Source organism: Eubalaena glacialis, chromosome 13, assembly GCF_028564815.1.
Source record: "Eubalaena glacialis isolate mEubGla1 chromosome 13, mEubGla1.1.hap2.+ XY, whole genome shotgun sequence".
NCBI classification, from domain to species: Eukaryota; Metazoa; Chordata; class Mammalia; order Artiodactyla; family Balaenidae; genus Eubalaena; species Eubalaena glacialis.
This window is the reverse complement of record NC_083728.1, coordinates 85,443,579-85,464,379: the sequence shown is the minus strand read 5'-3', so window position 1 is coordinate 85,464,379 and position 20,801 is coordinate 85,443,579. Positions and strand designations below refer to the sequence as shown.

At 59.1% G+C, this 20,801-nt stretch overlaps 1 protein-coding gene across 6 annotated transcripts; it reads right to left on the bottom strand.

Annotated features, from left to right (window-relative positions):
- Nucleotides 1-1,818: 1,818 nt before the first annotated feature.
- On the bottom strand, nt 1,819-20,071 carry MLXIPL (MLX interacting protein like). Of its 6 annotated transcripts, XM_061208342.1 has the most exons (17): nt 19,761-20,071; nt 15,832-15,938; nt 11,540-11,622; nt 11,286-11,375; nt 10,937-10,981; nt 10,219-10,420; nt 10,014-10,094; nt 6,854-7,023; nt 5,037-5,565; nt 4,743-4,810; nt 4,517-4,667; nt 4,248-4,360; nt 4,038-4,157; nt 3,746-3,873; nt 3,541-3,664; nt 2,822-2,951; nt 1,819-2,537 (listed from the first exon to the last, which is right to left on the bottom strand). In XM_061208342.1, the coding sequence occupies exons 1-17, from the start codon at nt 20,057-20,059 to the stop codon at nt 2,419-2,421; spliced, it is 2,559 nt and encodes an 852-aa protein (XP_061064325.1). In that variant the 5' UTR covers nt 20,060-20,071; the 3' UTR covers nt 1,819-2,418. The 6 variants fall into 6 exon arrangements, with proteins under 6 accessions (XP_061064325.1, XP_061064324.1, XP_061064322.1 ...); XM_061208341.1 differs by having other exon boundaries at nt 4,517-4,810; XM_061208339.1 differs by having other exon boundaries at nt 3,541-3,873.
- Between the last annotated feature and the right edge of the window lie 730 nt (nt 20,072-20,801).

Here is a 20,801-nt window from a genome sequence, read left to right as displayed (position 1 = left end):
GATGGCAGTGTTCAGGGCTTGCCATAGAGTGAGAAGGGCAGTGGGCCGAGGAAGGGATGGGTTGGGGAAGAGGCTCCCACAGCAGGGACTGGGGAGGCACTGCCAGGGAGGAGGAGACCCTGGCGAGAATTCTGGATCTGCAGGGAAAGAGTGATTCAAGAAGGAGGTCTGAAGGCCCAGGAGCACTGCGAAGTGGTTGTTGGATTTGGCAATAAGCCAAGTGACCTTGGCCAAGTGACCCTGGAGAGAGCAGAGTCTGTGCAGGGGTGAGGCTGGGGTGGAAGTGGGGGAGGGAGGAGGAGCCCAAAGGCAGGGGGCTGGGGGCAGATGGGAGGGGAAGGAGAGAAGGCAGGTGTAGACGACTCTCTTAAGGGAAGGTGGCCTCTAGAGGGGGACACAGGGTCAAGGGGATGTCTTATGGGGACGTTCCTGGCAGGATGAGTGGGTGAAAACAGCAGAACACAAACTGCCAGGAATTTACCTTTCAGAGAGCCTCTTCAAGCCTTTGTCTGCAGCAGCAAATACCACCTAAAGGCTGGGTACATCTGTCACCTGCACAGTAAAAAGTGGCTAAAAGCAGAAACTCTGAAGTAAGACAGTCTGGGTGGGCACCTCAAAAACTGTACAAACTTGGGCTAGTTAACCTCTCTATGTCTCAATTTTTCATCTGTAAAGTGGGGACAATAGTAATCGTTACGATAACTCTTCCATCGCGTTATATGCCAGGCACTGTAGTAAGTGCTTTATGTATATTTACTCTTCAATCCTCACCGCAGGCCTATAGAGGTAGGTGTGGAGAGGATTAAGTGGGTGAATATACATAAAGTGCCTAGAATCGTGCTTGACACGTGGTAAACACTAGATGACGGTGCAGTTACTCATGTTATCGTTATTATTATTCTACATGACTGAGGGAAAGTCAAAGCCCCCAGAAGACTTGCTCCTGTTTCTAGCCTGCAAATGTCTCCACAAACGTCTCCAGAGGTTTCTGAGCACGTGAGAGGGCTCAGACTCACCAGGCCTGAATGTAAGCTCCACGAGGAGAGGGGTGCAGCGGTGAACAGATTTCCCAGGGCCAAGACCATAGCTTGGTCCGTGGTAGGCCCTCAGGAAATATTTGTTAAATGAATCAATGAAAGGGAATTCTCCAGTGGTCCAGTGGTTAGGACTTGGCAGTTTCACTGCAGGGGGCACGGGTTCAATTCCTGGTCGGGGAACTAAGATCCCGCAAGCCGAGCGGTGCAGCCAAAAAAGAAAATTAAAAAAAGGATCAATAAAAGGATCGACGAAGTATTGGGGCCATTTACCCCAACTTCCCATCTGCAGTATCAGCTCCTTCTAAGACATCCCGACCTGGTGGCCACCCGCCCTCTGCTTGCACATCTCACACAGTGAGGCCGTCACTACCCCCTAAGGCAACGTTCTCCTTCTGGATGGTTCGGATGGAAGGCCCTGTCACTTCCACTCTGGGGTCCCGGCTCTGCCCTCCTCCATCGTGGAAGGTGAGCCTCTCTGAACACCCCCCCCCCCCGGCCATAGAGGATTTCCAGGCTGAGTGTCTGTCATCTCTCCCTTGACTCCCTGTGGCCTATTCACAACTCAGCCCCCAGTGGGATCCTGTTAAGAAGCTCTGTCTGAAGAAAAAAAAAAAAAGCAGCTCTGTCTGATCTTCTTTCACCTCCACTCAAAACCCTCCAGGAGCTTCCAGCTCAGAGGACAAGCTAAGGTCCCTTCATGGCCAGCGAGGCCCTCTATAAGGCCACCTCCCACTGCAAACCGCTCTCTTTCCATCCCAGAGCGAGAAACTCTAACAGTCCCTGACAGTTTCTGTTTTTATTGGTCAAGAATTCTTTACAAAATCCACACACACTCATCCACACACATACCAGGTGCCTCCCCTGGCTTGGCCACCCCCTGCCCTGCTCCCTCCTGGGATCAGACCTTCCTGGCCTCACGCAGGGATGCCATCCTGCAGCCCCTCCAGGCTACCAGTGGAGGAGCAGAGAGAAGGAACCTCCTTTTCTCCTTCCCGGCTTAGAAACAGAGGCCTGTGCCTGACCTGTGGGGGGACCAGGTGGGAGTGACAAGGAAGCATCGTCCCCTTCCCTCTTTCAAACTCCCTGAGTTGCCAGCTTAGGCCCCCAAGCGCCACAGCTGCTAAGGCCTTGGGATCCTCTTCTGCTTGAAGCTTCCCAGTCCCCGTTTTGCAGACTGGAAAATGGAGGTCCAAAGAGGGAGGATGAGCTCCCCAGGTCACAGCATTGTTGCTATAGTAGAGCAGGGACTGGAATTCAGTTCTTCCTGGCTCCCAGGAGATCAGAAGAAACCGTGCTTGACAGCCGGGACCCGGAGCAGGAGGGGAGTGCCCAGGGAGAGCAGCTCCAGGGCAGCTGAGTGAGCAGCACGGTCCGGCCAGCACTATAAAGATTTGCCAAGGGTGCCCTCTGTGACTGCCCGTGTGGCTTGCTCGGGTATACAGTCCGGGTCCGTCAGGATACTGGTAGATGTACTCAGCTGGCGTAGGGAGTTCAGAACAGCTGGGAAAAGAGAGAGAGAGGGAGAGACACTTTCTGGGGTCAGGGCCCTACCCTTGGATGCTGAAGACAAAGGGATCGGGGGAGGTACTAGTTAGCAAGACTGTCAGTCAGCCCCTCCTAGGATCTCTGTCTGCAGGTGTCCTGGTGGCCCATCTGGGGTCATGGTGGGGATGGACAAAACCCTAGGCTATAGTGAAGACAGGCTGGACCTGGGGTCTGAGTAGGGTTGAACCCCCTGCCCTGAGGCTTGGACACTCTGCTGAGCAGGCAGGTGGCTCACGTACTTGGTCGGAGAGCAGGCAGGGAGCAGTACTGGTCCAGCCAGGCCAGTGAGGTCTGGCGGAGGCTCTGCAGGCTTGCCGTAGACACCATCCCATTGAAGGACTCGAACAGAGGCCGGATGAGGATGCTGAACTGGACCCAGGTCAAGGAGCCGTTCTGTCATCCAGCTGGTACCCCCACCCATTTCACATGTAGCCCTGACATCTGGCCACTGTCCAGCCTTGAACCCTGAGGACTCCTACTGTAGCCGCCCTCCCATACACTAAGGCCCTCCCAGCTCTCTGGCTCTCAGGCCCTTCCCCCAGCTCCTCCAGGACCTTCCTTCTGGGCTGGACTATCCCCCATCCCTGGGCTTCCTGCCCTGGCTCAGTCAAGGGCTTGACCAGGTAAGGGAGTGAGAGATTCTATGTCTTCCCACAGGCCCACCCCAGTCATGTTACTCCAAGTTTAGGTTCTCCCAAACTGCCCCTGGGACTTTCTGAGGGCAGGGCTGTGGTCCCCTCACCCAGGGGGCTCCCCCTCAGTTTCCCTCTGCTCCCAGCCCACCACTGGGTAATGCTGCTGGCCAAGATGCCAGGGGCCTTGAAGGAGGGGGTAGAATCGGAGCCCTTTCCTCTGGGAGCAGCTCTGAGACCCTGCCTGGCCCGGGGAGCAGAGCCTGTGTTGGGCCCAGCCTGGTCCGGCTGCAGCGCTCACCCCGCCACTGGCCAAGTGAGGATACTACCCAGAACTTCCAGTTATGCAGCGTGCGGGTCCGGACATAGTCATCGAACATGTCTCGCATTTGGTCGAACCGCTGGTGTGTGATGGGCACTCCCGTAGCAGGCAGCTGCTGCTGGCACAGGCTGGGGGCACGGGGCAGGTCAGGGCGGGGAGTCAGGCCGCAGGCCCCCTGGCCCAGCGCCTGCAGGGCCCCCCCCACCCACTTGATGGCGGCATTGAGCTCCTCGATCTGGTCCCGGAGCTGCTGGGCCTCCTCCTGCTTGGCGGCTCGCTCCTGCTGCAGCATGGCGATGTACTCGGCCGTCTTCTGCAGCGTGGTGGCTTTGCTCATCTACGGCAGCACCGTAGGGCTGGGCTCAGGGACTGGGGGTCCCCCACCCTGGGCCCCACTGAGGCACTGGGATGGGAGGAGGCAACCGGGTGTGTGGAGGGCCCTGGGGTGTTCCACAGTGGGGCCCTGCGGCTCGGGGGTGCCAGCCTGGGCTGGAGGCTCACCTTGAGGTTGGGCTGGGTGCTGAGCGTGCTCACCAACCCGTGCAGAGTGTCAAACCCCAGCTTGATGTTGAAGCGCCGCTTCTGCTCCGCAGAGATGTGTGTGATGCGCCGGGTTTCGGTCTGAGGGGGCAGAAAGTGGGGTGAGCCTAGGAGGGGGCGTGGGAGGGCCTGGGGGGAGCAAACAGACCTTAGGGTGAGAAATGGTGCCACCTTGTTGTCCGGATGGCCCCGGCTTAGGACACGTTGAGGGGAAGAGATGCACACGCTCAGAGTCCCCGGGCCCGGCAGGGAGTTGAGCTCCCCGGACAGCCGCCGCTCACCACCTGTGTCAGAGACAGACAGACCCACAGACAGACCAACACAGGGGAGAGGGTCCCATTGCCCTGTCCCTCTCATCCTGGCCCCAGATGTAGTCCCCCCTTCTTCCTTCCCCTCCCTCCCTCCCGCAGAGTTCCCCAATCCCTGCAACCCCTCTTTACCGCTGGGTGCTGGGGGCGAGAGCCGCTCCGCTTTGGGGACAATCAGGGGCCTGGGAGGGGCCAATGTGGCTGGACCCGGAGGTGGTCGGGGCGGTGTAGGGGCCGGGGTCGGGGGAAAGAAGGTGCAGGGGAACTCGGGGACTATCTCCTGCTGGGGTGGAGAAGGGCAGAGAGTCGGGGTGAAGCCCCGGGGTTCACCGCCACCTCCCAGTGCCCGCCATCTTACCGGGGACCCTGGGGACCGGAGGAGGGCGCTGGACACATGCGCTGGTTCCAGGGCTTGCTCAGGCTTGGCTGTGCACAGACAGAACTGTGAGGGCTGCTGGGGCCCCCATCCCATCATCTCCCAAGACCCCATTCCTCCCCTCCTCACAGCCCACACCGCTTTTGGGTTCAGGGCCCAGGCCCCTCATTCCTTGCCACCCTGCCCTCCGGCTGAGCCTGCCCCTTAGCCTCCACCCTCGAATCCCACAGGCTCCCCGCTCCCGCATCTGGTCTCCAAGTCCCCTTCCCAGCTCACCTGCTGTGAGCAGCTGTGCGAGGCAGGGATTGTTGCCCCCGGCAGTGGCAGGGGCCAAGGTGGGGGGGCTGGGCCTCCGCCCCCTGGGGGACTGGGTAGGGGGCTTGCCTCTGGGCCGAGTGCCTTGGGGCACGGTGAAGTGAGGCCCGAACAGGGGCTCCGAATACCCCGAGGGTAGAAGGTCTATGGGGAAGGGGGCGGGGGCAGGGCCTGGACCCAGCGGGGGGGTGGGTGCGAAGGCCATGGGAGCAGATGGTGGGGACACTCCCGGGGCAGGAGGGACAGGAGGGAAAGAGAATCTGGGAGAGAAGAGAGGCTCTTCCTGCAGCATAGCAGGCAGCGGAGCCACGGGAGGGAAAGGGGGTGGGGCACAGGGTTCCAGGCCAAGCCCCTTGGCAGAGCTGGGGTATTGGAGGAGGGGTGGGCCTGCGGGAGTGGGTGGGAGCTTGGGCTTGGGGTCTTCAGGAAGGAGGAAATCAGAGCTCAGGAAGGCACTGGAGTCCAGAGGGCCAGGGCAGCTGCTCCAAGCCTGGTTGGGGGACAGAGAGCAGGGGAGAGAGCTAGCCTTTTTGAGGCCTCCCAGGCAGCCTCTCTTGCCCTGGCTGAGCTCTGGACTGGGCACTGGGAGAGTTGGGAGAAATGGTCCCTGGCCTCAGACACATACCCCAGGAAAATTATAATCTAATGAGGGGAAAGAGTGGAACCCATTTATGCACAAATTAGGCATGAGAAAGAGCGTCAATCTTCCTGCCTGCCCATTCATTCACCAAATAACTTACCAACCCATCCATCCATCCATCCATCCTCCGTCCATTCACCTACCTATCTATTCTCTCATCTATGAGCTAGCTCATCCACCTATATTTCTACCAGCCTACCAGGTATTAACCCATTCACCAATCCATCCAACCACCTATACTTCCTTCACTCACCCACCAACCCATCCATAGTCCATCCATCTATCCACCATCTGTATATTCACCAGCCGCACATCCATCCACCAGCCCATTTATTGATCCACCAAACTACTTACTCATTTACAAATTCATCCACCAGCCCATCCATCCAACCAACCACTCACCTACCTATATATATACCAACCATGTAAGCCTCTACCCCCATCTACAACCCAGCGATCTATTCTCCAACACACCCATCCATCCACACACTCATCCATTCACTCACTTGCTCAATCATTGGGCAACCATTTACCCAGTGCTGTTAATGTGCTTGAACTGTGCTAAGTATGAGAAGATGCAGTGGTGAGTAAAGCATAGCCCTTCCAGCAAGGAGCTCACAGTCTAGTCAAGGAGAGAGACCTCTCAAACAATGAACTACGCTAGTGCCTGAGAAGTCTGATAACGGAGGGAAAAGGCAACTATCCTAGCATCATGGGGGCAACATCTGAAGTGGGCCTGGGAGTTCCTGAACCAAAATGATAGAGTCACTGCTTCCTAAATGCACACGCTCAGCTTTGGCCTCCATGCTTCCGTTCCTGCTTCTCCTCCCCTCTACTGGTCTCTTCTTCTGCCCAAACCCAAGTCATTCACTAAGGCCCAGAACTCCCCCCTCTTCCAGGAAGTCTTCCACAAGCAGCCCAGCTCCACGCTCCTCTGTCCTCAGGCTCCCTGCCCCCCCAACCATCTTGTCAGTTCTGCTTCACGAGGGTCTTTCCTCCCCAGCTGAACGGTGCCCTCCTGGAGGGCACAGATGGGGTCTTTCTCCCCCTCCAGTCTCTCTCGATGGACGAACATACTCAGGAAGTACCCCGAATACCTCCGGGGTGTGGGCAGGTGAGCTGGGCAGGGTGAGCTCACCTGCAGGCGGTTATGTCCCGAGAGGTGGGTCATGCCCGAGCAGGCAGAGGGCACCTCCGAGCCCAGGATCCCACTGCTGAGGACAGGGTCAGCCATGGGGCCGAAGCTGGGGGGCTCCAGGAAGCTTGAAGGTGTAGGCGTCTGTGGGGGGCGGTAATTGGTGAAGAAATCTGTAATTCAGACACACAGGGTGGCAGCTGTCAGGGCTAAGGCCGCGGCTGGAAGCAGCGGGCTGGCCCTGTCCCCAGGCTGGGCTGGCAGTGGGGTGGGGGCCAGCGAGGGAGGGGGGGCCTTCCACAGAAGATTGTGAAACTGGGAGAGTTTCTGTCTCACTCAGGGGAAGCCACAGCAGAGGCTCTGGTGGGACGGGCCTGAGTGGGAGACAGCAGGGGGATGTGTGGGGGTGTCAGTGGGACACCCCAGGAAGCAGCCCTCCCACTGAGCCCCAAAACTGGCTCCTGAGGCCCCCCTTCCCCACCCCCGGCCTGGGAATCCCAGGCCTTGTCTGCTCCTGTTACCAGCTCTGGTGGGGACATGGCGGGGTGGGGTGGTACTAGAGACTACCAGGGAGGGAAAGGGTGGGGTCCAAGGGGAGGAGGTCTAGGATGGGGAAGGGCATCGTGGTGTCAGGAGTTCATGGAGTGAGTTAGGGGTGAGAGGGGTCAGAAGGTCAGTGGGTCTGGGACAATTTGGGTTTGTTGGAAGGTCAATGGATAGGGCTACAAGGACAGAGCTCAGGAGTGTGGGTGAAGGGGCTAAGGGGGGTCAGAGCAGGGGTCAGAGGGTGGGCTCAGAGCGGGGCAGGAGTGAGGGGGTGCTGGAAGGCCTGGAAGAGCTGGCGGGGAGTGGGGCAGCCAGATTGTTTGAGGTGCGGGTTGTGTAAGCCCCAGGCTATTCTGGTTTTGGGAAGCAGCTGCCTGCGGCCTAACCACATCCCGGGCCTGGGCGCCGCCCGCCCGCCCGCTCCCTTCCGGGCACCTTTCTCTGACCCTGAGCAGCCTCCTGTCTGCACCAGCTCCCAAGGCCTCCTGGTCTGGTCAGACGCGACCCCACTGGCCTTGGATGGACCCCAGCCCCCTGGCCAAGACAGGTGGTCAGGCCTTTCCCCCCGGGGACCCCTTGAAGGAAACTCAGGAGTGGGATAAGCCAGCATCAAACCTCGAGCCTGACTGGGTCTTATTTGTGCATCTCATGTGACTGGGGGCCCGTGTGTTGCTGGGTGGCCGGCTCTGCATGTGTCAGTCTCACTAGCACCTGTCTGTCTGCCTCCCTGTGTGTCGGTCCCGCTGTCTGGAGCTCTGTCTGAGTCCGTGTGCACCTGCCCTGGTGTGAGGTGCTCAGTGTGTACATGTCTGCCCTGTGCCCACCTCTGTGTGTGTCTGTGTGTCTTTCTCGGCCACAAGGTCAGAAGGGATCTTCTTGCTGTCCTCCTGCCTCCCTTCAACAGAAGGACTGGGTGGTAGAGGGTGAGCGGCCACCCATCCTCCACCCCCGGCCCCCAGGGACCATGGGCCTCATCACGTAGCCCCAGGATGCTCAGGGCTGCAGAGCAGCAAGACCAGCCCAGCCTGAGTCACCACGTCCCCTTACCATGGCATGTCCCCACCCCACGTTGGCAGAAGGCACTTCCTAGTCCCAGCCACCCGCGGAGCCCTCCCAACCTGTCCCCCCCACTGACCTGCCATCCCCTGGCTGAGCCCCTCTCCCGCCCCATGCTTCCCTGAGTGGCCCTCACCCAGCCTCTCCCTGCTCCCTGAGTCCCCTCCACCAAGCCCCCTCCCTCCAGAGAGCTATGGCCCCCCCACTAGGTTTCCTCTCAAGTGAGGAGCTCTTGGGGACCAAGCGGCAGCCCTGACGGCCCTGGTGCTCCCTACCCTCCCAGTTCACGGGGCGCTTAAGGGGGCCACACTAGCCCCCTCTCCTGTGTGACCCACACCCCCTACCGTAGGTTGCCCTCTCTGGCCCCCACTCTGGCAGCCACCCTGCGCTGAGAGAAGTCGCTTCCCAGCCCCGGTCGGTCAGGTTTTGCCCAGAGCCCGGGTTTTGGGGGGAGCGGCTGGGCTCCTACCTGCGGCAGGGGTCTGTGTGCCCAGACGGGGCTGCTGCCCTCCCAGGCTGGTCTGCTCCCAGGGCACTGCCATCAACACTGCTGTCCCCGCGGCCCCCAGCCCCCACCCAGGCAGGGATGGGGGTGGTTCCTCATTCCCTCGTCCCCGCCCCATAGGCCTCCATCTCTTAACTGACAGGCAGGCCCAGGACCCTGCCAGTCAGGAAGGAGTTGGAGGGGTCACCCAATCCAAGCCTTTATCCCAGGAACCCCCTTTCTGCGCCCGAGGCCTCGGCTTAGACAGGCTGAGCCTCCATGTCTGACCCCCAGCACGGCTCCGGAGTCCCCTAAGTGTGTGCCTATCAGGAGCAGTCTCCAAGGTCTACAGCTAAGTGAAGAAAGCAATGCGGGAAACAGGCTGCTACAGAGACAAAAAAGAGACATTTGTCCGCATGTGCTATACAGACATGATATCTCTGGCGGGACACGAGAAACCAGCGACTGGTGGCCCTGGGGTTCAGGAGGGGGAGCCAGGGCAAAGGATTACTTTAAAGAATGCTTTATAAGATATGATTCCTGGGATTTTCTTAAAAATAACATAGGAGGGGAGAATTGGGTGACGTCTAGATGAAATAAGAATGGCCAGGAGTTGATAAATGTTGACGCTGGTGAGGATTCCATGAGGGTCAGTGAACTACTCTCTCTCCCTACCTGTGTGTATGCTTGAAATGTTCTTTAATAAATAGTTTTTTAAATGAATTATATAAATACTAATAAATAGACCCAAACAAAGGAGAGCCATCAAAGTCCCTCTCTCCTCTGAGAGAGTCCCAGCATCTACTGCTCTCCTGGGAACTCCCCAGAGCCTGCAGCTTCAATGCTCCTGGTCCCCTGTCCCCTGCTAGGTACCCTGTCTGGCTTGCTCTCACCTGAGGCCACACCACCTGCATCCCAAAGCCAGACAAAGGGAGACCAGGAAGATCCCTCAGAAATCACCCAGATCATCCGCCCTCCCAGAGGGGCCTGGGACTGGCCTGAGGTCTCAAGCGTACTGGGGCTTTCCTCCCACTGACCCTGACCATCCACTCACCCAGGGGGAGGGGCCTGCCCCACCTGAGATCTCCATGAAGTCATCCAGGCTGGGCTGCAGAGGCGTCAGGTCCGGCTGGATCATGTCAGCGTTGCCGACATAGGCTGGAGGGGGCAGTGGTGGTGTCAGCAGCATCGGGCAGGGCGGAGTGGGGGCACCCATGCCTGGCCATCCTCCCTTGGCTGCCTGGATCCCCTCAGGCCTCCCTTTCCTGGCGCAGCCCCTCACCATCCTCGGGGGGCAGTTGCAGGGGTGTAGGGCCGGGCTGAGTCATGGTGAAGAGCGTGTCGGAGATGTCGGACAGAAAGCAATCGAGAGCCAGAAGCTGCCGCCCACCGGTCTCCTCCTCTGGGCCCGCCAGCAGGACGGGCACCACGCTGGTGAAAAGCTGCTCGCACCATCGCTCCGGTGGCTGCCACCCCCCTTCCACCTGAGGAGACAGAGCTGTCAGCAGCCCTGGGCGGGCTCCACTGCCCGACTCCTTCCCAGTCTGGAGGCACAGGGGTCTCCCACTGCCCCCTGCCTGGGGGATGAAGTGGTCAGCCATCCAGAGGGCCTCTCTGCAGAGGGCCTTTCAGTTTGCTGCCTGAAAGGCTAGGGTTACCCCACTGGCCTCCAACAACTCCTCCCAGGAGAGAGGCTGGGATGGCCTGCTGAAGAGATGAGGGTCCCTTCCTGCCCCTACACTTTTCCCTACCTGGGTCCCCAGTTCTTAGAGCCCTCTGTTCCCCCATGCTTCCCCACCACTTGCTTAGTGAACCAGAAGGCTTGGGGTCTTCCCACCACTGCGCTCCAATGCTGCCCTTCCCAAGAGGAGAAAAGCTCAATTAATCAACCAGAGGACAGCGGCCACACCCACTCCACTCACGTCCCACCCTCACCCCACCGCCACTGCCTCGCCCACCCAGAGGGAAGCGTCCATTCTCTGGGTCCAGGGAGCACCCACCTGCTTTGGGGTCAGGAGATCCCCTTCCCTGCTGGACTTACGGAGCTGCAGGAACACACAAAGGTGGACACTGGATCCCTTTCCGCTCCTCCATCGCTCCCCGCCAAGGCCTCCCGTACTCACTAGCTCCCCCAGATCAACCGGATCCCTCACTTCCCCTCGGAAGCTCTTTGGCCCTGGGAGGTAAGGAGGTTGCGAGGAGGCCCTGTGGCCACTGGGTGGCGCTGTCGGCCTGGGTCTTAATGGAGGACAGGGTCGGGGTCGGGGTTGGGGTTGGGGGGAAGCCCTCCGGGGCTCTTGCAAGAGAGGCCGTGGCCAGAAGTCGCAGGGGAAAGGGCCCCCCACTGACCCGCTTCTTGTAGTAGATGCGCCACTTATGGTACTCGCGCATCACCACCTCGATGCGCCGCTTCCAATAATTCCCCTCCAAGACGACGGCCTGAGGAGGGCCGGATAGGGGACTCAGTGCGAGGGGTGGCACTGACCCCACCCCTCACCCAGTCTCCCTCTGGGCCAGCCCCTCCCGCTCAGCATGAGGAGTGATGGGCAGGAGGGGCCTGGCTTGGTGAGGCGGCAGGTGGCTGGTCCCGTGGTCTCAGCTACCTCCGGTTTCCGGTGCTCATCAGCCTCAGGCCCCTGCAGGGGGGTCACGAAGCCACACACGGGGCTCTTCCTCCGCTCCACATCTGAGAGAAGGGCGCCAGGTCAGGGGTGTCCAGCTCCCTCATCTCCCACTCCAAGGGGACTGGGACTCAAGTGCCACACTATGAAATTCCGCCTGGCCTTCCATGCTCTGATTAAGTGCCACCTCCTCCAGGAAGCCTTGCTGCCTGCTCTAGCTCTCCCAGATCTCCCTCTTCTATGCGACCCTGTAAAACAAACCTCCCACACCCCATCTGCCCCCTTGGGAGCCTAGTAGGTGTGCAGGCAATGCTTGCTGAATGGGATTGTTGGGCCACACGAAGTTAATCGCCCCAAGAAGGTCCTGGTCCGGCTGGCGGGCTAGAGGTCCAGAGCCCTGGTCCCCTGCTTCAGGATGCCCAATTCCATCTCAGAGAACCACCGCTGGCCCACTTCAGGCCACCTGCCTGAGCCCTTTCGCTGCTTCCTCCACTCCCATCCCTGTCTTCAACCCTCATCTCTCTCCAGGCTCCTTTTTGGCCTATAAACAAATTCCAGGCTCTCCTTTACCTCTCAAACCTTCCCCTTCCTTTGCTTCCCAACAAGCTAAATTTCTTCCCATCACCCCTTTGCTTTCCTCCCAGACTCTGGCAGACCTGTTACTCACCACATCCACCTCTGCCCTCCCAGCTGCATTGTCACCTCCGGTACCTCAGCATCTGCCCGCACACCCACCCCGCTGGCCCAGCCCCTGAACTCAAGGCTCTGGCCCTCCCCAGTCCCGTCCTCCGAGACCTTGGCTGCAGGGCACCCTCCTCCTCCCTAAGCCCCAGGAGCCTCCCCTCTGTTCTTCTACCTCCCTGACCACTTTTCACTGGCCCTTCTGCCAGGCCCACTCCCCCTAACCTCTCTCATCCTGCTCCTTTCCAGTTTCAGACCCATCTTCCAGCTGCCTGGGGAACCTCCACTAGGATGTCTCAAAACATCACTCTCAGATGTTTGGGAACTTCCCTCCCAAGCCCAAGCCTCCTCTGGACTGCCAACAATGCCTCCCAGTCTCCCAGCTCCCCACCGTCTCCCAGTGTCCGCATCTAATCCATGGACTAACCCTCTCAATCCCAAGGGTGTGTGGCATTTCTTCCACAGTCCCCTCCCCTCCATATTCTCACTGTTCCCCCCGGTCTGGTGTCATTTCCTGCCTAGACCTCCCTGACTCCAGCCTCACGCCCTCCAGCCCATCTTCCTGCTGCAGCCAAGTCAATTCTTCCTAAAGGGCAGTACAGGCCTAAACCCCTCCATGGCTCCCTGAACCTCCAGGATAACGCCCACACCCCTTAGCTTGGCTTCCAAGCCCTCCGGGACTGGCCCCACTGCTTCTCCTTCCTTTCCATCGCCTTCATATGCCCCACCTTGAAGCCAGACCCTAACCCACCCCCCACCCCCGCTCAACAGCCCTCTGGTTTTATTCTACGTGGAATCCCCTTGCCTTCCCTCTGCCTCATCACATCTGCCCTCCCATCAGGATAGCCTAGGGCTGCCCCCGTTCTAGGAAGCCTTCCCTTTTCTGAAACCCCATGGTCCCATGTGCCTCACTTTCCACCCTGCCTTGGCTATTTCTCTACACGCTGGCCTCTCCGTTGGGAGTGAAGGCAGAAGCTGTGCCCTTTAGCCCCAAATCCTTACATCTGGCACAGAGCTTGGCACACAGCAGTCCTTCAAGACCCTGGGACTCCCCACGCAGTGACTTTTCCTGGCAGTCCTGACAAAGAGGAATTTAGGGGTGTCCGTGGGGCCCATCCTGCCTCAGCCCACAGCAAAGTTCCTCTGGGACAAGTGACACAGAGGAGGGGGGACCACCTGAACATGAAATTTATTGGGACCGTCAGCATCATTTACAAAGTTCTGTCCTAAAGGACGTTCTCCAAGACTATTCCTATGGGATTGGGGGTAGGGGTTATCCTGGTTGTGAACATAGCTTGGACAGAAAACAAAGGGATGGGCCCCTGGCTGCGTGGACTCCTGGGGGTTAGAGCTAGGAGGATCTCAGAGTATCTGTTCCTGGCTTCCTAGTTGAGGATATGAGCACCAGGGAAGACTGGGCTTGCCCAGGGCCCCCAGAGAGTCAGTGCTGAGCAGGCCTGGTCAGGCTCTGCCCTCCCCCACTTGGCAACCCTGTGCTCTGGACAGAAGGGCAGGGATCATGTGGCTTCCTAGGGCTGGGACATGCTTTATTTAACAATGATAAGTTCATCCATTCATGCAGCCTCCTAGGCCCTTGCACCTATGCTGGGACAGATGCTGGGACAGGGGATCCATGAATGAATCGGGGATGAATCTCCCAGCTTAGTGGGAGAGACAAGGAAAGCACACACATCACATGAGCTAAAGCAAGGTGGAGAGTCAGCTCATGAGAGGTGCTCTGGGATATCAGAGGAAATCAAGATGACTTGGGGGTGTGGAAAAGGAAGGGCTCTTGGAGGCCAGGAGCCTGCCGAAAGGGTGGGGGTGTGAGGGGGAGGAGCCAGGCAGCCCTCCAGCAATCCCACTCCTCCCCCTTTCCTGAAGCCCCCCTTCAAACCTTCCGTGTTCAGGGAGGAGGAGTCCTGACATTTGTTAGAGGCTTGCTGTTGCTATTATCACAATAATAGTAATAAATCCCAGCAGCTCACCTTCAGGGAGCCCTTGTGTGTTTCAGGCCCTGTGCTGAGATACGGACCATCTACCTCGCTGAAAACTCACAGCAAACCTCAGCAATAGGATCTATTATGATTCCCACTTTACAGATGAGCAAGCACCAACTGGGGGAGGCTAGGGACTTTCCCAAGGTCACACAGCTAGGGTGTGCTAGAACTTGACTCAACCCCCCTCTGACTTAGAACTTGGGGTCCTTCCATCAACTTGTTCCACAAGCTGGGTGAGGACCCCTGGGTGGCATCAGAAATTTCTTCTGCAGAGAGAAGGGTCTGCACCCCATCCAGCTTTGAGGGGAAAGGGTAGAGGGTGAAAACTCGGGGTGGGGGAGTTAGAGACACCTTCTCCCCCTGGCCTATCAGCTTCCTGGTTTAGGCAGGGCCCGTCCTTAACATTCTCAGGCGAGGGCTGGAAGCCAGCCAGCCGGGAGCAGTGGAAGAAGCGCTGGGCTGAGTTGGAGAGCCCTGAACTCACAGCCAGTCATAGCTCTGCTCCTTTTATGCTCAGTGACCCTGAGTAAGTCACTCGCCTTCTGGGTCTCACTTGCTCGTCCATAAAATGGGGATAATAAAACCTATCTCCCAGGGTTGCTAGAAAGCCTTAAATAAGATGATTTAGGAAAGTGCCGGACACATAGATGAATAGAAACCAAAAACAAACAAAACAGAAGAAACCACTTCTTTTCTCTGCTTGAATGGAATCCAGTGGGGCCACTACAGAGAATACCACGTGTGGTCCCTCCTACGCTGTGTGTTCCCAGCTCAGCGCAGCCTTTGATCCTACAGGAGGACCTTACTGAGCTGGACAAGGTCCAGCACAGGTCTCTCAGCCTTTGCTACCCTGCCATGGGGCATAGGTGGGTTTTGTATCCCCAAATGAATGACCGTGACCTCCTCAAGGGTACATCGGATTCAACCATCATTTATTAAGCACCAACTTTGTGCCAGCCCTGTTCATACCCGTTATCCCCATGCCAGCCATCAAAGTTAGGACTCTTGGCCTCATTTTATAGATGAAAAAATGGGTTCAGAGAAGTTAGACAACTTGCCTGCAGTCACACAGCCAGCAAGGGGCAGAGACAGGGTGGGAAACCAGCTCTGGGTGACTCCAAGACCAGAGTCCCTTCCACATGGCCTCTCTGGGCCCCCTCCCCCCCAATCTCCATGGTGGGGAACCTAAGGACGTCAATGGAAGGCTGGTGGAGACCCACCAGGATCTGAGTTTCCCCTTTGCAAAGTGGTGCGATTGGCCCGGATAGTATTGAACGCCTCTTTCTACCCTGGCATTTGAGGCACCTGACTACACTAATGGTATGCAGAATGCGCCTTGAACTGTTCCCCAAATCTCAGCTCACTTTAGGACTTCCGAAGGGTGACCCCTGCTGTGTCCAACTTCACAGTGGAGAGTGCCCTTTGGGACACATCCGCCAAGACCCTCTGGGTTTAGAAGCTGTTGAGGGGTCCTGATGCTGGGGACCTGGTCTCCCCCAAAGCTCTCTGTGGCTGCTGGCCCTGAGGACCCCGGGGGTTTCCGGGGCAGCCCTTTCGTCAGCCCTCCTGCTGGGGCCTGTGGTGCCCACTCACACTGGATATACCAGGCCCTCCAGATGGCGTTGTTGAGGCGGATCTTGTCCCGGCACAGCAGCTTGAGGCCTTTGAAATTCTTCCACTTGGGAGAAACCAGCTTGCCACTGTCAGAGGGAGAGGGCTGGGTCAGGGGGGGCGTGGAGAAAGGGGATGGTTGGAGGGGGCTGGCTCCACTTTCTTCCCGTGCACGAGGCACTCATCTATGGTGGGCAACTTGAGGGACACCCCTCCCAAATCCTGCCCCTCACTCTAATCTGCCTGAAATGCCTACCCTGAGAGGCAGACCTTTAAAATACTCTCCCAGGTCCCCACTTGGGGCCTCTGTGTTCTTTGGTGAGACCTGCTGAAATCTGTTTATCAGCTCAGGTGTCAGAAAGACAATGCCCATTGGCCTCACAGGCATCTATCTCATAGGCTGGCTAAGGAGGGTTTTCGCCTGTTTCTTACTTAAGGAAACTGAGGGTCAAGAAACGAAGGGGACATGCCCAAGGTCACATAACATGATGGAGACTCATTCAGAACCTGTGGCTTTTTTTCCACCAGTCTCACAGGCCCCCTTAGGCCTAGGGGATGGGTAAGGTTTGTCTGAGTACAGACGGAGCCTCTTCACCAGAGGCAGCCTCCAAGCAGCCAGCCACTGCCTTTTCACTGCCCTTCTGGTGTCTGCCCAGCCCAGAATCCCAGGATGGCAATCTGGACTGACCTGGAAGGTGCGCCCCTTCCCAGGGGTGTGCGCAAGACAATAGCCACCAGGGCCCGCCCAAAGGAAGGAAGCTAGGATGGTGGAGTGATGGGCAGGGGGCACCTTGACCCTAACCCTGACCCTGACTCTAACCCTAGTAGTCAATCAAATCCATGAGATGGAAGGGCTCTACCAGGTGACGGGCTTGACTCTCAGGGTCCTGTTGGGCACAGGCCAAGTCTGCCACCCCTGGGGAGCTGACCTAGGAGGTCAAGATGTTCAGGGTCTTAGACCCCTGCTGGTCCCTCCCTCTTCCCTCCCCCCTCGCTCCTCATGGTTCACAAGCTGGGGTTATGCATGAGTCCCCTCTGGCCCAGCTTCTCCAACCCTTGCTCACATGTAAGGCTGAGGCCCCAAGGCTTAGTCTTTCAGAACGCCAGGCCTGCTCTCTCCAGGGCCCTCTCCCAGTTCCTGGGGGTGAGGGGCAGGTGGGTGGCAGTCTGGCTCCTGCAGCCCCTTGAGTGCATGGGTCACCGGGTCTCCTCTACTCTCTGGTCTCCAAGCTCCTGTGTTTGCTTTGGGGTTGGGGGGGACTGCTACCCCCAGGCACAACAGGCCTCATTACCCAAATAGAGTACATGGCCCAAGCACCCAGGCCCGCTGGCTGGCCCCTTTCCCTCCTAAGTCAGATAAACACCATCTGTCTAGTAGGGAGACATGGAGTAGGGGCACTCTAATACCTCCTGGGCCAGCTTCTTCTGTGGCACCTGGGGGGACTCCTGAGTTTGTTGCCCCAGCCTGTATCCCAGCAACCTCCCAGCCCACTCTGATCACCCAGCACCCTACCCCCAGCCTGCCTGCCCTCCCTCTTCCATTTCCCTGCTGAGGCTACAGCGTTTGTGGCCAGGCAGGGCTGGGGGAGGTGAGACAGTGACATTCACGCCCAGGAGGAAAGAATTTGGTCTGTGCTGGGCCTGTTGGTTGGGAGGGGAGGAGAGGGGCCCAGCCTGGAGCCAAAAGCCTGTGACCAGGGTTCAAGGGATTCTTATTGACCAACAGAAATTCTGGGAATCTTGGGGATGGGATGGGGAAAACTCAGAACACCCCCCCTCCCCCACCCACACACACATATCTACCTTGTGGAAATTTCCCTGGAAATTTCCTTAGAGTCCTGCTTGCTCCCCCTCACTCCTGAGGCCATTCTTTCCATAGCTAGCCAGCTCTGACCATGAACAAGTGTTTTCTTGGAACTTCCAGAACCTGCCTCCCTGAGGGTTCCACCCGCAGAACCATGGGACACGGGCCCCCTCCCAGTGGAGCAGTCGTCTCTCTGCCCATGCAGCCCTGCTGAGGGTGAAAGCTGGCTAGACGTCTGCAGGCTGTCCTCCGGTTCAAGCTGGCCAGTTCTTCCTGGCACCTCTGGACTCCTTGCCTTGCTGTCCCTGCCCATCTCCTTACTCTCCTGGGATACCCCGGCTTCCACAATCCTCTCCCCTCCAAGGAACCCCCACAATTAGGGGTCTTTAAGGGCTAAAACACTGTCCCAGTCTGAGCCTCAGTTTTTTCCTCTGTGGGGGAACTCTAAGACTCCTCTGATTCCGAGCCACTACCATCCCTGGCACTTAGGACCCCACCGGGGCGGGCCACAGAGGTTGAATATTCTGGGTGTTTAGGGAGAAAGCCCAGCCCTCTCTACCCCAGCTGCCCCTGAATGGGGTCACATCAGCTTCCAGTCAGCCTCCTAGTGTGGGCGGTTCTTGGAGTGTGCTCTGCCCCCTGCCTTGCCATTTCCCCTGAACCTCCCCTTTTGGTCACTGTGGTCTGGGATAGGGGCGTGAGCCAGTCCAGGCAGAGCAGTGTGTAATGTAAAGCAGAAAGCTTAAGTTGGGAATGGATGGGAAAAGGGGGACCCTGGGGGAGTCTGGGGAGCAGGGGTGCCCGAATCTGGTGTACCATGACCTTAGATGCCCTGTCCCAGGAGGTCCCCTGATGTCTGAGGAGGGGAGGGAGGAAAGGGATGGGAATTTGAACTTTCCACACAGGTCTGGTGCTCTGGATGATCAGATTGCAACACGACCTGGGCCCGGGGCCAGAGCCTGTGGGCCAAGGTTACAAAGCGTCCAGCCAATGGAGTCGAGGCTGGGCGCCACAGTGGGGGGTGGGCAACACTCCCCAGCAATCCCCACCCCAGCTCTCGATCCCAGTCAGAGCAAGTGCAGGTCTGTGGCCAGCGGTTCTCAGAAGAGGAGGAGGCGCCGCAGAGGAAGAGGAATATTTACACAGAGAAAAGATCAAGGCTGGCCGATCCCCTTTCTCCCCTACGGTTCTCGGTTGATAATTTATCCTGGTCCCTCCGCTCCGGGGAACTTTGCTCTCCGGGGCACTGAGCCAGGACCCCGGTTCGCGCCCTCCCCTGGGACACAGGCGTGGAGCTGGGGCCGGGCGCGGCCGGCGTGCTCTGCGACGCGCCAAGCAGGGGTCCCAGGCAACATGAGGCGCTCAGCCTCGCGTGGCGACCCGGGTGGGCGAGGCCAGGCCTCCCGGGGACCAGCCCCGCGCGGCCTGCAACACCCCCTGCCGGACCACGGCTGGGGAACCAAGAGCTGCGCCCCTCTGGGCCGGCCGGGGCACCCTCCTCCCACCACCCTCGACCTAGCAGGTCAAGAACAGGTGTCCCGGCAATTGAGGGGTGCAGGGTGGACGAGAGACTGGGTTTCAGTCGACGTTGGCTATGAATTGGGACAACCATGGGAGCGAGGTGTATCGCGAGGGTGCAAGAATAGAGCGGGCCTGGGCGGGGGCTGCCGCGTTGGGAGCGGAAGGCTGCAGGTTGTCCGGTTGAGTGGCCCCCGGAGTGGAGGGTGGGGATGTTAGGATGGCCTAGGGTCCTGGGAGCGCAAGGGATGCCCTGCGGGCATTCTTTGGGGGCAGAGGGGTCGGGACGGGGGAGAGAGGCCCGCGGTGGGCCTACGAAGGTTGAGGTGGAGGGCAGGAGATCCCAGCCTTAGGGAAGGGGTCTTGGTGGTGAGGAATGGGAACCAGGAGGCGCGCAAGCATGTCGGGGCCAGTGGGCTGGGCCGGGGTCAGAGGACGCTCCGGGCTGGGGAGAGGAGGGTATCCAGGATGTGGCTGGAGTCTCTGAGAGCAGCCGGGACCAAGGCTGGGGGCCGGGTGGGGTGTCCGGGGCCCCAGCGCGCGGTCCCGCCATGGAGGGCCGAGGCCGTCGGTCCCGAAGCCCCCTCACCTGTAGGCCAGGCTCATGCACTCGAAGAGGCGGGTGAGTGTGGGGTCGATGCTGCGCGGCCCGAAGTCGGCGAGCCCCAGGGGCCCCTCCGGGTCGCGCCGCCGGGTCAGCGAGTCGCTGTGCGGCGATGACACCATGAAGTGACCGCTGTGGATGACCTGCGAGCGGAGTAGCCCGCCTGCGCTGCGCCGGGTACTTGGGTCCTCCGAGTCTGTGTCTGAGTCCGAATCCGGGCTGGGGACGACCCGCGGGCCCTGCAAGCCCGCGACCAGACCCGCCAGCGCTCCGGCCGTGGCCATAGCCGCCGCCGCCTCGCCTGGGGCTAGGTGCAGCTGCCCGCGCAGCCCTTGGGGCCAGGCCGGCTCATTAGCATAGCCCCGCCCTCCAACCCCGATAGGTCGCTCGAGGGGGCGGAGCCTCGTGGCATGCGGGAGTGGACGGGGCTGGCTTAAATTAGCATAATCAATGCGCCAGGTGTGAGAACGCTGGCCTGGAGCTCCCGCGGATCTAGAGTTTGGAAGAGGAGGTCCCTATCTCCCCTCCCGTCTTTCCTTATGCTGTGACCACTTGGAGTCCTGGTGGAACCGCCCCTACTTCACCCAAAAGGGGTCTCAAGAAGAGTCGTTCACACCTGAGCCAGAAAGCGCCTCAGTGCCAGGGATTCCTGCCCCCAGGGGTGCCCTCCCGTGAAGCCCCTCACCTAACTACTGCCCCCCTGCTCTCTTTGATCTCCCGGCTCACATTCACTCCCTCTCAGTGCTCCAGGCAGCTGGAAGCACCCACCTCTCAGAAGTCTCGCGTGGCCTGACCACAGGAAGGTCTCAATACCTCCAGTTACCATTATAATCATCACTGCACCTGCACAGAGGTCCTGGGGGTTAGATGAGCGCGAATCCTGCCTGGCCACGCAGGATCGTTACCAGTGGTGATGGGTAATCGCTGGCAAGGCAGAGCCTTGGTCACCCTCCCCTGGACATCCCCTAGGCAGACCATCTGCTCTGGGCCCCCTCCTCTCACCGACCCAGTGGTCCACCTTGTGTT